The sequence below is a fragment of the Poromitra crassiceps genome (assembly GCF_964638095.1).
Source record: "Poromitra crassiceps genome assembly, chromosome: 3".
In the NCBI taxonomy this organism is placed as follows: domain Eukaryota; kingdom Metazoa; phylum Chordata; class Actinopteri; order Beryciformes; family Melamphaidae; genus Poromitra; species Poromitra crassiceps.
Genome location: NC_139625.1, coordinates 8,299,309 through 8,315,461, shown reverse-complemented (window position 1 = coordinate 8,315,461; position 16,153 = coordinate 8,299,309). Strand labels below are relative to the sequence as shown.

General features: G+C 43.1%; 1 protein-coding gene across 1 annotated transcript in view; it reads right to left on the bottom strand.

Moving 5' to 3' along the window:
- Window positions 1–16,153, bottom strand: part of carm1l (coactivator-associated arginine methyltransferase 1, like) — a gene marked incomplete at its 5' end in the record, with an annotated part of 29,715 nt that overhangs the window by 2,518 nt on the left and 11,044 nt on the right. Inside the window, 8 exons of the mRNA XM_083634320.1 lie at window positions 985–1,078; window positions 3,962–4,051; window positions 5,822–5,959; window positions 6,516–6,605; window positions 7,153–7,238; window positions 11,282–11,363; window positions 13,386–13,476; window positions 13,723–13,900. Of these exons, the coding sequence (XP_083490446.1) occupies window positions 1,054–1,078; window positions 3,962–4,051; window positions 5,822–5,959; window positions 6,516–6,605; window positions 7,153–7,238; window positions 11,282–11,363; window positions 13,386–13,476; window positions 13,723–13,900 (780 nt within the window). The 3' untranslated portion in view covers window positions 985–1,053. The remainder of the gene's footprint in view (window positions 1–984; window positions 1,079–3,961; window positions 4,052–5,821; window positions 5,960–6,515; window positions 6,606–7,152; window positions 7,239–11,281; window positions 11,364–13,385; window positions 13,477–13,722; window positions 13,901–16,153) is intronic.

The following is a 16,153-nucleotide window of genomic DNA, read 5'->3' as shown; positions in this document are numbered from 1 at the left end:
GTAGGCCTACACCATCGCTGTTGTGAAATAGCTCCTGATGAAGTAAAAACGGTATTAAATAAGTTAGTAACGGTGGCTGTTGTGTCCATGCTGGGGTCCTCCTCTGCTGCTGCTATCACCAGGCTGTCAGTCACTTTGAGAGCACGCCACGGAAACGTCAACAATGGCAGTGGGACTTACGTCGGTCGATAGCTCTCTACAGCAGGGGTTGGCAACTATTTTTCATGGGCGGCCACATGAGAAACCCAGATTGTCATGAACAAATATTGTCATGCCGTAACCCATGGATGGGCAATTTTGATGATAGAGAGGGCCACAAAAAAAAATCCTCGTTACCAGATTTAGCTGAGGGCCGAATGGCGCCAGCGCAAAAGATTTGGGGCATTTGAAGCCAGGTTTAGAGGAATAACTCATTTTAATTAACAGTTGTGATGTCATTATTCAGTCTTAACCACCAATATTTGATCCTTTTCTCGCTCACTCCTATGTCACCACCTGCTCTCCCTGCAGGGCTTGAAATTTACTTTTTTGACCACTTACCAATATGGCTGCTAGATTTTAAAGTTACCAGCCAATTAGAATTTCCACTAGCCAAAATGTTTTTCTTGAAATAAACCAGAATATGAGTGGGTTAATTTAAGCATAAGTATCAATAAGTGGCCCGGGATTCTCAAAGCCTGTGTTGAGGGTCACACAAACAAAAATGCACTGTTGAAGCAAAATAAATCCAAAACGAACGAGTTAATTATTTAAATGTTTACCTCAATGTAGAACAGTCATTTCTTACACATGAGATTACTTTTAGCCTTTTAGTCATAAAGATTATTGTAAGATATTCCATATTCCAGACTGAAATGCTATAACAGAAGTTGAGTATTGGCCAGAATAAAAGTTATCTGGGTGATAATATTTTAAGCTGGAAATAAGGTCCAGGGTGTAAAAAAAACTGGAATTCTCCTTTAAGTTGACCATTGTACTCCTCACCTTGCATATTGGAAGAGAGAGGCTCCCCACTCTAGACCTCCTCCTCCTTCCAGGTCTGTCTGGAGGCCTCTAGCCATGCAGCCACGACGGCATCCTGCACACAATGCTTACACTATTAGGTTATGAATGAATGAATGAATGAAACTTTATTCTGAACATTAAAAAAAGGAATATACATGTATATGCACATAATACATCCACATGGTTACACTCATCAATTCAATGAGATTTTGATATCAAACCTAAACATGGGATTTTATGTGATTACATATATATGGGTAGGCCTGGCTGCAGTCCTCTCCGTGTGTCATGGTGCATACTGACTGTTCCATGTTGCATGACCATCATTCACATCAGGCATGTGTATATAGTCTAGCGTAGAGGTCGGCAACCTTTTTAATATGAAGTGCCATTTTCAAATTTGCTTGTCAATCAGTGTGACCAAGTTTGTTTTTTTTAGCTGCAGTTTACCTGGATGACCTGACAGCAAAAAGCAAAAAGTGACCAGCCTCAATGACTGGCGCCCAATAGCCCTCACGCCAATAGCCAGCAAGTGCCTTGAAAAGCTGGTCATATCAAAGATCCGCCCCACACTCCCCCCGGACCACGACCCGCTACAGTTTGCATACCGCCCCAACAGGAGCACAGCGGATGCAGTAGCACACGTGCTCCACACCGCCCTGTCCCACCTGGAGGGGAAGGACACCTATGTAAGAATGCTGTTCGTGGACTACAGCTCAGCATTCAACACCATAGTACCCTCCAGGCTGGTAAGCAAACTCAGGGACCTGGGACTAAACACAGCGATGTGCGACTGGATCCTGGACTTCCTGACAGACCGCCGCCAGGTGGTGAGGGTGGGCAACCTCACCTCCTCCCCACTGACCATCAGCATAGGAGCGCCCCAGGGGTGCGTCTCCAGCCCCTTCTGGTACGACCTCTACACCCACGACTGCGTGGCGACTCAAACTTCAAACACCATCGTGAAGTTTGCAGACGACACAGCAGTCGTGGGGCTGATCTCGGGGGGCGACGAGACGGCCTACAGAGAAGAGGTGAGGGTCCTGGAACAATGGTGCCAGGACAACCACCTCTCTCTGAACGTCTCCAAGACCAAGGAGATCATTGTGGACTACAGGAGAGGGGGGGGCGCACACCCCCCAATCACCATCAACGGCACAGTGGTGGAAAGGGTGGACAGCTTCAAGTACCTGGGAGTCAACATCCACCAGGACCTGACCTGGGCCAGCCACACCGCCACTGTTGTCAAAAAGGCCCAACAGCGAATACACGGACTCAGGCGCCTGAAGAAATTTGGGCTAAGGAAAGAAATCCTCAGGGACTTCTACAGGGGCACCATTGAAAGCCTGCTGACTGGCTGCTTCACCACCTGGTACGGGAACTGTACCACCATGGACCGCAGGGCGCTACGGAGGGTGAGGCGCGCGGCCCAGCACGTAACAGGAGATGAGTTGCCAGAACTGCATGAACTGTATAACCAGCGGTGCCTCAGGAGGTCCCTGAAGATCATCAAAGACACAAACCATCCCCACAACAGCCTGTTCTCCCTGCTGCCCTCAGGGAGGAGATACAGGGTTCCAAAAGCACGCACAAATCGCTTGAGGAACAGTTTCTTCCCGCAGGCCACGAGACTCCTTAACATACACAAATAGTGTAGTAGTCGTACCGTACCGTACTGCAGCTGCTACCATTATGTATGCCTAATGTTTAATTGTATGTTTAACAAGATACATGGTATTTGCACCTGTATGTCAAATACGTCGAATTTAAAATGTCTGAACACGTCTAACGTATGCACAATGCCTAATGTTTAATTGTATGTTTAATAAGGTACATGCTATTTGCACTGTATGTCAAATACGTCGAATTTAAAATGTCTGAACACGTCTAATGTATGCACATGACATGTGCACCTACTGTATGTGCAATGAATATGCCACTGACTTGTCTTATCGCTATTCTGCCTTATTGCCTATTGCTGCTTAGTATTGCCTATTGATGCCTATTTCTTATTGCCTATTGCTCATTGCTTGTTGCCTATTTGTACTATGTCGTAAACGGAGTCCACAGCACAAGAATTTCACACGTGATACTTGTACCATGGAGTGACAATAAAAATCTTGAATCTTGAATCTTGAATCTTGACATTGTCCGTCTTTCGCGCCAGCATTTTCATCTGCTCTCTGCTGCTTTGGAATGCATGGAACACAAGAAGGCTAACCAATCAGAGGCCGAGTAGCGTGAGTGGGTCTTACTGTAAATATCCTAAATAACAGGCCCCACAACTGCAAATGGCTGTGAAAAAGGTACTTTGGCAGGGCACTTCAGCATTTCTACACAAAAGGATAATGTCTCCTTTATGGAGACATTACCCGGATTTGGCGCCTTGTCATTTGGAAGGAAAATAAAACATAAAACACTGTAAAGATGGAAATATGATTATTGTTATTCTATCATCATATCATCATGAGAACCAGGTGAAACTACACAGATTGGCTCAAATCATGTTGTAAACAAAGACTTCCTATAGGAGCATGCCCCTTAAACGCCCCCCCCCCCCCACACACACACACACACACACACACACACACACACACACACACACACACACACACACACACACACACACACACACACACAGGTTATTGTACACAGCCCCTGCGAAATCCCACTTTTAACCGCTGCTACTACTACTTGGAGGCAAAGCACCTTGATCACCTGACACCTGAAAGGCAGTTTTGGAGACATTCATAAGACATTTTCTTATTGAATTTCCCAAAGCAAGCCAGTCACACAAGTCAGCTTCTGTGTGATATAAGGGAATGATCACACTACAAGTTGAATTCACTACAGTATCCATATGATAATATGATGTCAGCCAGTCATGATGGTGACTGTTGTCTGGTTGTAATAGTGAGTCAGGGTGTCGGGGAGGAAGCAGGTGCAGTGCACTCACCTGAAGAAAGGGTTTTTGAGGTCCAGGGTGTTTCCTGATCTGAAGCCTGACTGGTCGACTGTGGCTGTGATGTGGATGTCATAGCTCTGCCTATGGGAAAAGGACAGGTTTGTGATGTCATAGCTCTGCCTACAGTGGGAAAAGGACAGGTTTGTGATGTCATAGCTCTGCCTACAGTGGGAAAATTACAGGTTTGTGATGTCATAGCTCTGCCTACAGTGAGAAAAGGACATCTTTGTGATGTCATAGCTCTGCCTACAGTGGGAAAATGACAGGTTTGTGATGTCATACAGTAGCTCTGGGTGGGAAAAGGATAGGTTTGTGATGTCATAGCTCTGGCTACAGTGGGAAAATGACAGGTTTGCTGATGTCATTGGTCTGCCTACAGTGGGAAATGGTTTGTGATGTCATACTGTAGCTCTGCCTACAGTGGGAAAACAAAGAGTTTGGTGACATCATAGCTCTGCCTACAGTGGGAAAAGGACATTTTGGTGATTATTTGTTTTAAAGGGATAGTTTGGATTGTAGAGTGTCTGGGGAGCTGACTTGCCGATCCATGAGTCCCGTGGGCGGAGCTCTAGCTTGATCTGAGTGGAGAAAAATGAGTCCCGACGGACATTCTAGGGTCACGGAGTTATCAAGTTTTACTCCTAAAGAAAGCATGCATGTGTTATGACTTCTCATTTCAACAATAAAACCTCAGTCTTGCTGTTGGTCAGACCGCTCTATTTATTGGCACTATTTTCTGGCTCCGCGCACTGCATCCGCGGCGGTCACTAACACTGTGTACTCAGGTTCTGGTATGGACTTCAACTGGTATGGAGTTCATACAACTATCCCTTTAAGGTACAATCATATAAGAGGGATCAGCCGAGCAGCAGCCGAGGTGGGGCATGACGGGTTAGAGGTGCTTTCCTTGACAGACAACTCCTTCAGCCAATCACAGTAGCAGAAGAACGGCGAAAACATATTTTCCGCTGAGAAGCTCTGCTGGTGCATGTCTGGTTCTTGTTTAATTGTTAGGGGACATTCAAGCCAAAAGTGTTTTTGGAGCTGCCAGCGTCTTTCTGCAATTCATTCTCTATGTAAGGACGCGCTAGACGTGCTCCTCTTTCAAAGAACGCACATGAGGGGGGGTGTTGGTTATTGAGTCTAACCAACACCCCCCCCCTTCCCCCCAATTTTCCAGCCAAAATTGTGAAGTAGAAACGTGGACAAACGTTGATATTTAACATTTCTTTGGCGACTGGGCTGTGTGGGTGGCTGGAAGTCCAGACTGAACCTTGGAGTGAAACAGAATGCGAGGTCACATGATCAGGACATTTAAACCACCCTAACACTCACAGGTAATAGGCAAAATCAAAAAACGTCCTGCAGCCTACTTGAACCTGTAAAGTAATATTTCACATGATGTTTGTCACTGTTTTTATAAAGTCTGCCCTAGCTGCTGTGAAACAACATCATCAACAATGCTAGGTTGTTGCTACACGCTGAAAACCATTGGACCTGGAATGTGCCAGCTTGGTACTTCCGGTGGTTGGCTGTAAAGGTAAACAGAGCCTTTCCCAAAGCTATACCAGAGTGCCAGCCAGTACAGCCGGACTCTCCCCAATTGTAGGGAGAGTCTGGCAAGTGAGAGACTACTGACCGCTTGATCAATTCTATTGTTTTATTCATGTTCCTTTATTCTTTTTTCCTTTTTCTTTTTTTTATATACTTTTCAGTACCGCCTCACAAAAGAGATCTTGATCTCAGTGAGACAACCAGATTGAGTAAAGGGAAATTTCATGGAAAGAATGAAAAGCAACAGCACACAAGTGTGACAGCAGCAGGTAAAGCCAGGCTTGAGGTGTAACCTACCTGTTGTTGGCGGTGAGCAGCACGCTCCCAGACAGAGTCTGTCCCAGCTTGGCAAACAGCGGAGTCTGAAGCAAACATCTGACCTGGTACCAGCGTGTCAGCGGCTCAGTGGGAGCTGTGGAGAGCCACACTGTTGACCTCCACAGAGAGAGAGAGGGGGGGGGGGGGGGTGATGAAATAGATTAAAGGTGTGACTTGTAGCATTGTATCCTCAATTAGTGACGCACGATGATATCGGCACGGCATCGTTATATCGGCCGATAAAGGTTTTTAAATGAAATATCGGCCCCCAAACGAACATTTCTGCTGATATCACAGGCCGATAACATGACGCTTTAATAATGCTAAGCCTAACCCAGGGAGAGCATCGTCCAAGCCTGTTTAAGTCGGATGAATCTTGCAAAATGTTACATCAATTGTTTACCCCTAAGTTGAAATAGTTTTCTTATTTTTCCCAGTGAATGTGTACATTTTGAAAAGCGTTGCATTTATGTCTGCATCTGCCAGTGGGCCTTCACAATAAGAGCAGGCATAATAATACATGTGTTAATTCCGCTACGGGAGAGACTTGAGATTCTGTGAAATTATGTGGAAAGAAATGCTCACATATATCGATATTGGCATTCAGCCAAAAGACTTGGAAAATATGGGCAAAAAAAATCCAATATCGTGCATAAATAAATACACTTCTTACTTGGATCCCAGATAAGCCACATCGAACCAGAAGGCCAGGCCGTGGACCAGACCAGACTGGAGCAGCGTGAACACAAAGGGAATCTCCATTCTGAAACACACACGTGCACGGACACACACGCACGCACGCACACGCACGCACGCACACACACACACACACACACCTTATTGCAAGCTTAACTCAATGAACAGATTCATATAATACCAGCTAAGTGAGTATTAAGTAAGTTCTTGCACTGATTGGCCAAAGGCAGGCATGGCAGTGGGTGTGGCTTCTCGTAAAAAAGGCAGATTCACATAACACCGTCAAAACGACAACAACATGGGGGCGCTGGAGAGCTCATTTCCGCTTTAGACTCGGTCCAGGGGTACAGTAGAGGAGCAGCCATAACGGCCACTGAACAGATATAGTGCCGTTTGGCCATGCGCTCTTTCAATAAGGACTAAAAGAGAAGAGAAGTGGCTAGAATTTGAACAGGCAGATGTCATCTTCAGGTACAGTGATGACGATGTTCATCTCCCAGTGTCAGACAAGATGTTCAAAGGGGATGAAAGAAATGCACTTTTCCCTTGGATTTTCTGTTGATGAAGCTTTTCAGATGAAGAGAATTTGAAACCTCACTGTGTTTCCACCTAACCTGAGCAGATCTTCTTCTTTAGCTTCCATGAAGTTGATGCAGTACTTGACAGACCGGGCCATCAGAACCTGGATATCAAAAGTGTCCTGGATGAAGACGATACAGAATCAAGTGTCATTTACAGTTACCACCACTGTGTTTTCTTTTTTACATTTACATCTCAAGCATTTAGCAACATTCTTCTCCAGAGTAGCTTAAGTGAGTGGAGACAGTACAGTAAGATTCACTTCCTACTGTAGATCAACATGACCGGCAACACAGTGTAAGGCAGGAAAGACAGAGTGTCATTATAAAAGATGTATCCAATCTCATATCGTCAACCTCTTAAAATAATGGCATAAGTCACTTTTTGACAAGATCATGCTGTTCCTACCTGGTAGTGCATTGGCTTATGTCAAGCGTGTGACTTAGGCTGTTTTATTTTTGCCTAAGTCAAGACAATGTGACTTAGGCAAAAATAAAACGGCCTAAGTCACACGCTTGACATAAAATGCAACTGTAAGTCAGTTTTGTTTTGCCTAAGTCACAATGGCTGGGTTTCCCAAAAGATTCTTTGCGCTAAGAAGCTAATTCAACCCTTCTTAAGGCCCCCTTAAGAAGCAAACGCGTTTCCCAATTGCTTCTTTACGAAGGCATGCGTTTCCCAAAAGCTTCTTAGCGCTAAGAAGCTTCTTTGACCCTTCTTAAGGCTCCCGTAAGAAGCCAACGAAGCCAACGCGTTTCCCGATTGCTTCTTAGCCTAAAATTATCTTCCAATTATCCTCCGTTAAGAAGGCTGCGTTTCCCAAAAGCTTCTTAGCGCTAAGATGATCTTTCGTTAAGAAGGTTTTGTAAGAAGGGTCTGGAGCCTTCTTAACACCTTCTTAGGCAAAAGGAGATACTTGTGTCCACTGTTCCTCTTGTGTTTTTCCCTTTTTCCTTTCTTTCATGTACCCTTTAGTGTTTAAAATTAGGGAACACTTGAAAATCTCCCCTGTATGTATGGTTACTTGTGTTTTAAATGTTTTACCGTAGGCTATATTCCTCTAATCAGAATGGATTACTTTTATAATGTTGTGGATTTATATAGCACCTTTCACAGAACCCAAGGTCGCTTAAATTCTGTAGTGTTTCTCTGTTTTGTTGTATGCTGTGTATATAAAGCAATTTGAACTGCAGTCCATGTCTGAAATAAATAATGTTTAATAAAGTTTAACATGACCATGATTAGGTGTTAACAGTGTTTCTCAACCACTGAGTCGTGGCCCACTGCTGGGCTCAGAGTGCCATCAAGTGAGCCGCTCCAGTTAACTCATTCACCGCCAATGACGTCTTTGACGTGTTATCAGAAATAGCCCTCCCCGCCAATGACGTGTTTGACGTGTTTTTGTTTTTATTGGTGCAGCGCCTGCAGCAAACACTTGCCCAGCCTGTGACACAGACACAGGTCCCTGCCTTCAAAGGGTAGCCGACAGCACGCGATCAAACACATACCGCAGCTGTTGTTTTGAAATTGAGCAAGAGGAAAAGCAGCAAAACGGGTAACGCTTCCTTGTGCAGACAGGAGAAACGCCATTGAAACGCCCTCGGCGCGCTGCACGAGCTGGAGTCGCCTTCCTCTGTGCCAGCCAGGAGAAAACGGGAGAAAGTAATCAAGAGATGTGTTTGATCATCGGAGGAATGAGGAAATGATCGATCAGTTTGCGAGGGCGGTGAGGACGTGTTGAATAGCCGAGGGGAAAACGGGAACGATCAAATAGAGAGGATATGACAGGGAGACATGGACGAGGACGGGTGTACCAGAACAAATCAAAATAAACACAGGAACAGCTAGGCAGCAGCGGGCAGAAGGCAGACACAGCAGCCCGCTGTCCTTCTCAAGAGCTCTTCAGTTGGTTCATGAAATCGCTGGGCTGCGTGCCCTCCAGTGTTGCTCCTGGCCAATCCCAGCGCCACAGGGCGTGGTTATTGCTTATCCTATGTGGGGTTAGAAATCTAAAAGGGGATCGTGTGTGTGTGTGTGTGTGTGTGTGTCTGTCTGTCTGTCTGTCTGTCTGTCTGTCTGTCTGTCGGTGTGTCTGTCTGTCTGTCTGTCTGTCTGTCTGTCTGTCTGTCTGTCTGTCTGCACACTCACTCACACCGAGTAAACTGTATTGTTGAATGTAAAAAAAAAGCACTTCATGTGTATATATATATATATATATATTTATTTTTTTTGTCATTTGTGTCCTAACGAATAATATTTACATGTCTGATGTCAATACAGTTCAAAATAAAAGAATTGAGAGTGAGTTATGCCTGAGATTGTGCCCTTTTACAAAAATTGCCTTTTCTCCTGTTTATTTTCTCTGGGAGACCTTCTGGGGGAAAACAGGGTGTATATAAATGGCTATAAGTAGAGTACAGAACATGCTAAAAGCTCACTTTTTTTTCCCTGGTGAACCCAGAGACGTACATCTTCATTTTGAGGTATTGCAAATCACTCTGGTGCTAATAGATAATTTACTGTGGGTCTTGAAAGATGACCAACAATTATGAAAATCTTTGGCCTGTGCTAAATATTGGCAGTCCTAAACTGGCCCTGAATGAGTTAAGATGCTTCTTAAGAGCCTTCTATTTTTTTTATTTTTCTCGACTGTTAAGAAGGCGTTTGGGAAACACTTCTTTGGAGCCTTCTTAACTCCTTAAGAAGCTTCTTAACTCTTAAGAAGCTTCTTTGTTGGGAAACTCAGCCAATGGCATGTTCGTAAATTGACGTAAGTCATCTAATCAGTCATCTAATCGTTTTATGTTACATAATTGACAGACAGTGTTATTTGTATGTCAATAGTCATCTAGTGTCATAACATCTTTTTGTGGAATGATGAATAAATATCTATTATTATTTGTTTAAGTTTTTCTTAAAAAATTGAAAAAGTGACTTAGGCCATTATTTTAAGAGGGTGACGATGTGACAAAGGCCTGTTAGATAAAGCAATATATTTGATTGATATTACCGTGGCCAGCTAAATGTGGTTTTTGACCTATAGTCTTGTCAATTTTGACTCAAAGTCACTCATATTATTATGCCTAATTAACTTTTGGTTTGAGCTTTATTTAGCCTACTGTATTCATTTACTGTAGGCTATTTAGATATTATTGTTAGATTGTTTAACTTGTTTGACTCATAGCCTACTGGTATTTTTTACTATTAGGCTTCGCCCCCTTTTAGGGAGAAAACATACTCATCCTCTACTCATGTCACATATTGACATTACAGTCCCGAGACAAGTAGCCTACAACGACGCTGGGCTCCACTACAACAGCATTTAATGTCGGAAGACTACATTAGCAACAAGCGGACACCAGAACTAGGTCAGAGACGGGTCATGAGTCACATTTAGATGGGTCAAAGTCATATTTCAGATGTATCTTGCGCATTGTGCGGCCGGCCGAGTTGTAATATATTGTCATGTCATGGTGTTTTGGGGTCATTAATAAAATGAGATTGATTCTGTTATTTTTCTATCATTTCTTTGGGGAGTGGTATTTTACATTGAGGTCAACGGGGAGAGTTTTTCCCCCTAAAATGGGGGCGGGAACATGTGCCGCCAGCAGCCGCATACAAAATGACGTATTGCTGATCTGGTGTATGGCCACAGTAATAAGCTTTGGGATCTCTATTTTCTTATTGAACTATCATAGGTCTTGACTCACTTTAACCACTGCAGGGAGGACATGTTTTTGGAGGATTACCCAGAAGTCCCTGCACTGCTGGTTCGTAGGTGTAAAAGACAATGGGGTTTTTGTATGGGGATTTTGGTTAAATACATGAAATAAAGTCTGCGGTCAACAAATGTTTATGAAGCAAAGTTTGTGTTCAGCAAGATCATTCTAACAAATGAGGATCGTGTTTATGACTTTTGAAGCGTAAATCTATGCTTTTTCTTCCATGCAATTTTCAGAAAATAGTCACTTACTGTAGTTAACTATTGTGGCTAGATGACAGGTTTGCCTCATACTGTGGGCTAATTAATATTATTGTGGCTACCAACATTTTGGTTTGAGCACTATGTAGCCTGTAGTTAACTAATTGTGGCTCGTTGTCTGGTTTGACTCCTGTATTTAACTGAGAGTAGCCTACTGTGTGAATGGGTTTCCCCGCACTGACCACTATAGGTTGCCTAAAAAACTCGCCCACAGCAGCACTGTGAAGACCACTGAGGTTAACTCCATGGAAACATCTCTGGTGCCTGGAAGAGACACAAGTCACTGTTATGTATGAGACAGAACACACAGGAGGAAAGCTTTTGCACATTATACACATCATAGTGAGCAGGGATATGTTTGCAGGTTGTATTGATGAATTGATCAGATCCGATATAGTGCTATCACTAGAGCGTCCACCAATGGGTTTTGTGATACTGACATTTTGGGATTGAAGCTGATGTTTTGGACCAATGTTAGATATCTTTACATTTAATCACTCGCATACTAAGACATTCCAATATTGTCTCACAATATTGTAGAACTTCATAATCAAATCACAGCCATTCTGAATATCCAATTGTTTCTTATTTTATTATGGAGTTGTGTTTTTCTAGTTGACGGTAAATTGAAAATCATTTTGAGTCTCATCCAAACAATACTAATAGTGAGCTCAATGCAATGCCTCATATTAGGCTGATTCCAGTTGGAAAGCAAACATTTTGGGAGAATGTTGTGCAGGATTAAAAAGTTCTTAAACCCCCAAATTTTATTAGATAATTTTGCGAAACTGGTGAAAAACATCAGTTTATATAGGAGGGATCCACGAAGATATCGCTACGCCATTGATATCGGACGATAAAGGCTTTAAAATGTAATATCGGCATCGGCCCGAAACAAACATTTCTGGCGACATGACAGGCCAATAAAATGACGCTTTAATTATGCCCACTCAATGCTTAACTAAATACTTAATTAAATACAGTTCTGTTTGTTTTTGAAAAAGTTACATACGGTAAATAAAAATATGGCATGTTTTACATAGTTGACGTAGTTTTCTTATTTTGCCGCACGAATGTGTCCATTTTGAAAAGCATTGTATTTAGGTCTGCATCTGCCATGTGGACCATCACCATAAGAGTATACATGTAGGCATAATAAGGTGTTAATTCCACTACAGGACAGAAGTCATACCAGTATCGACATCGACAATCGGCCAAAAGAGTTTTTGCAATATCTCCTGCATCCAGGTTTATAGTTTACCTTCATTCCTCAAGGCTGACTGAGCCTAACCTTCCCACATGGTGGAGCCATCAGGGACACAGATCATGGCAACACACTCACACACTCACACGCTCACACGCACACACGCACACACACACACACACACACACACACACACACACACACACACACACACACACACACACACACACACACACACACACACACACACAGCTTGCATACAGGTATGCATGCAGGCACTTGTCCAAACATGAAAACAAATATATCAACAGTAGTGGCATTGCTGCTTGCATGTATTTTCGAGAGTGGGTAGCCGACCATCTGCTTATAGAATATTAAGTCATTTTGAGAGGCCTTTAATTAATTAATTAATTAATTAATTAATTAATTAATTAATTAATTAATGTATGTATGTATGTATGTATGTATGTATGTACAGTATGTATGTATGTATGTATGTATGTATGTATGTATGTATTTATTAATTAATGAATTTATTTATTTATTTATTAATTAATTAATTAATTCATTTATTTATGTATTTATTTATTTATGTATTTATGTATTTATGTATTTATTTATTTGTGTATTTATTTATTTATGTATTTATGTATTTATTTATTTATTTATTGCATAAAAAAAAGTCAGATTTCAAGATCTTAAATATCGGCAGCCCAAAAAATCTGCTCCTATCCAAAAATATCTGCCTTCATGAGTCCAACTCAAGCTGGTCTGTATATGAGTCAGAACAGACAGAGCATTTTACACCCAACAGGAAACATGGCTGACTGGGGTCAAGCACATGGGAACGAGTGTGTGTGTGTGTGTGTGTGTGTGTGTGTGTGTGTGTGTGTGTGTGTGTGTGCGTGCGTGTGCGTGTGCGTGTGCGTGCGTGTGCGTGTGCGTGCCTGCGTGTGCGTGTGTGTGTGTGTTGCAGAGAGAGAAAGGGACCTAGTGTGTTTTTTTCCTCATGCATGGATTTATGCCTCTGTGTGTGTGTGTGTGTGTGTGTGTGTGTGTGTGTGTGTGTGTGTGTGTGAGACCAGAAGCTTGCTCGTGCGTAGTGTTCGATGTAGAGCTGCTCGTCGTTGAAGGGAGCCAGATGTATATCACCATATGAGGGAAACATCAGACCTGGAGAGAGAGACATAGAGAGGGAGAGAGTGAGAGAGAGAGAGAGAGAGAGAGAGAGGTTAAGTCATATCTAGATACAATCTGGATATGAGACACATTTTAATGCAAGGTGTAAAGGGAGTCATAGTGTGCTCCAAATGAGTTATTACTATCATGCAACATAACGTGTGCAGCCTGCTATCACTCAACAATCTACCAGAGACATGACAGTTTGCTTTGCATCGCTGATCTTCTCCGCTCTAATACCGTTGGGTTTCAGCCACTTCCTGGCATACAGGAAGCTCTGTGTGGATCTGTCACTGAGCAGCATGTAGCCCATGGGCTCAGAGATGATGACGTCCACCATGTCAGGGCAGGTGACCTCCTCCACCTCCCCCTGGAGGACCATGACCCTCTCAGACAGACCGTTACTCTGCAGCATGATCTACATTGACAAGACACAACACATTCATCATTACAACAAATACTGGAGATCAATGGTCATCGTTGCATTTTTTAAGATGGATATCACACAAACACAATAATAGAATAAGAATAGTGCAGAAAAGGCAAATTATACAGTAACCCTTACAGAAAAAAACACATGACGTTCACATGTTAAATTTCACATGTGAAAACATGTGGAACACATGTGAAACCCATGAAGCGTGTGGTTTGGGAACATTTTCACATGTGGAAAACATGTTATCACGTGTTATAACATGTGATCAAATGTTTTCCCCATGTGATCACATCTGATTTTGCACATGTGAAGTTCATGTGGTTTGTCTGTAAGGGATCTCTTATATATAATTCAAGATTCACTTTAATAGCCACAGTATGTAGGTAAGTAGGTTTACAAACGTGGCATTTGACTTAGTGCAGGTGTGCAGCACATCTCAAATGATAAAGTGCAAAGTAAAAAAGTCCTTTATAGTGATATATAATGGGGGGGGGGGACGAGGGAGGGGACTGGGGGGGTAGGATAGTCTCCATGGGATAATGTCCATGGGGGGAGGGGGGGACCTCAACCATGTTACTGAGCCGGTTGTGCTCAGGCGGCATCAGATCAGGGGAGTGATGAAGTCCTGATTCGTGGGGCCTTCCGGGTCCCATTGAAGAGGCGGATGGCAGTTGGGTAGAAACTGTCTCTGTGTCGCGAGGTTCTGGTTCTGCCAAACATCAGTCTTCTTCCATGGGGGAGGGCCTTACAAAGTGTATGAGTATGTATATACAGTACTGTATGTAGTGAAGCAGGGACCTCCTTGATATGGGAGGTGGCCTCTATGACCGGCTGATGGGGGATATTTCATAAAAGAGCGATATCGGCCACATGTATCAGTCACAGCCTGTATCAGCAGCATCACTCTGCAGCCCCTAGCCCACTGCACTGAGGCCTCAAGCCATTAACTCCCCAGAATGCCACGCTCTGCATGCTGTGTGTGTGTGTGTGTGTGTGTGTGTGTGTGTGTGTGTGTGTGTGTGTGTGTGAGAGAGAGAGAGAGAGAGAGAGAGAGAGAGATTTGGCCTTGCAGGAGCCAAGATCGAAACCGCACAGCCAGCACACACACACACACACACACACACACACACACACACACATGCACGGTATGCCAAACTTAAGCTCAGTGTTAGGCTAGTTACAGTTGCTCAAATCTGCACGATTGACCAATGTAAATCAGTTTAAACTGCCATTCTCAGTTGTATGAATTGAAAATTAGCCATGGGTTCAAGGCTGCTCACAGCAGCAACAAAGCAACTGAAACCAATACAATGAATGTAACTTAGATGCATCTAGTCAACTATAAAGCTTTTTTTGGTCAAAGTTGATTAAGAAGACATCTTTATAGCTTAAAGTTGAGCTGAAATGAAAAAAATGCGATTTCAGATCACGTCCCTGGTTATACAGTGCACCTATTTAATTCAATGTATGCAGAAAAATCACAAAAATCCAATTTCGTTGGTTTTTCACGTCAAAAGTCAACCATGCTGAGTTCATTCACAACCATACATGCTGACATCAGGTAGTACTATCAAACTTCAACCCGATTTCAACCAATGATATCATGACATGACAGCTGTCAATCAATCTTCATGACTAGGAGAAAATTCTCAGCAGGCAACATGGCTGCCTAGTGCCTACATCGGCAGACTTTTCTAGCCCATAAATGTCATTATACTTTGCCAATAAGTATGTAACATACAAAATAAAACAAACGCTAATGTCTCCATTTCATGTAGAATGCAAAGGACATACAACTGGTTCGTCGCATTCCAGGAATATTGTTACTGTATTTCCTCGCGGCTCATCGGATGCTTCAGGGCGGCCAGCCAGCTGTCGGCTATCGGCCGTATATTAGCAAAATAAAAGTGAGGGAATGTATGTTTTTAAAAGGCAGCGCTGTGGGGAAGTGGAAGATCCGCTCTGTACAGGAAGCCTCGAAAAAAGGTACAGCTGTCAGTCTATACGTGCCGAAATAGACTCTGGGTTCCCAGATTAATGTTTTACTCAAGTGGAGTAAATTGTATGTTTGTCTTCATTTTCCTTGTAACTTTATTTTTATTCTTAGTTTCGTTCATGGCTGTTGCTAGATAACTTCAGCAGGGCTCTGCTGTGTGTGTGTGTGTGTGTGTGTGTGTGTGTGTGTGTGTGTGTGTGTGTGTGTGTGTGTGTGTGTGTGTGTGTGTGTGTGTGTCT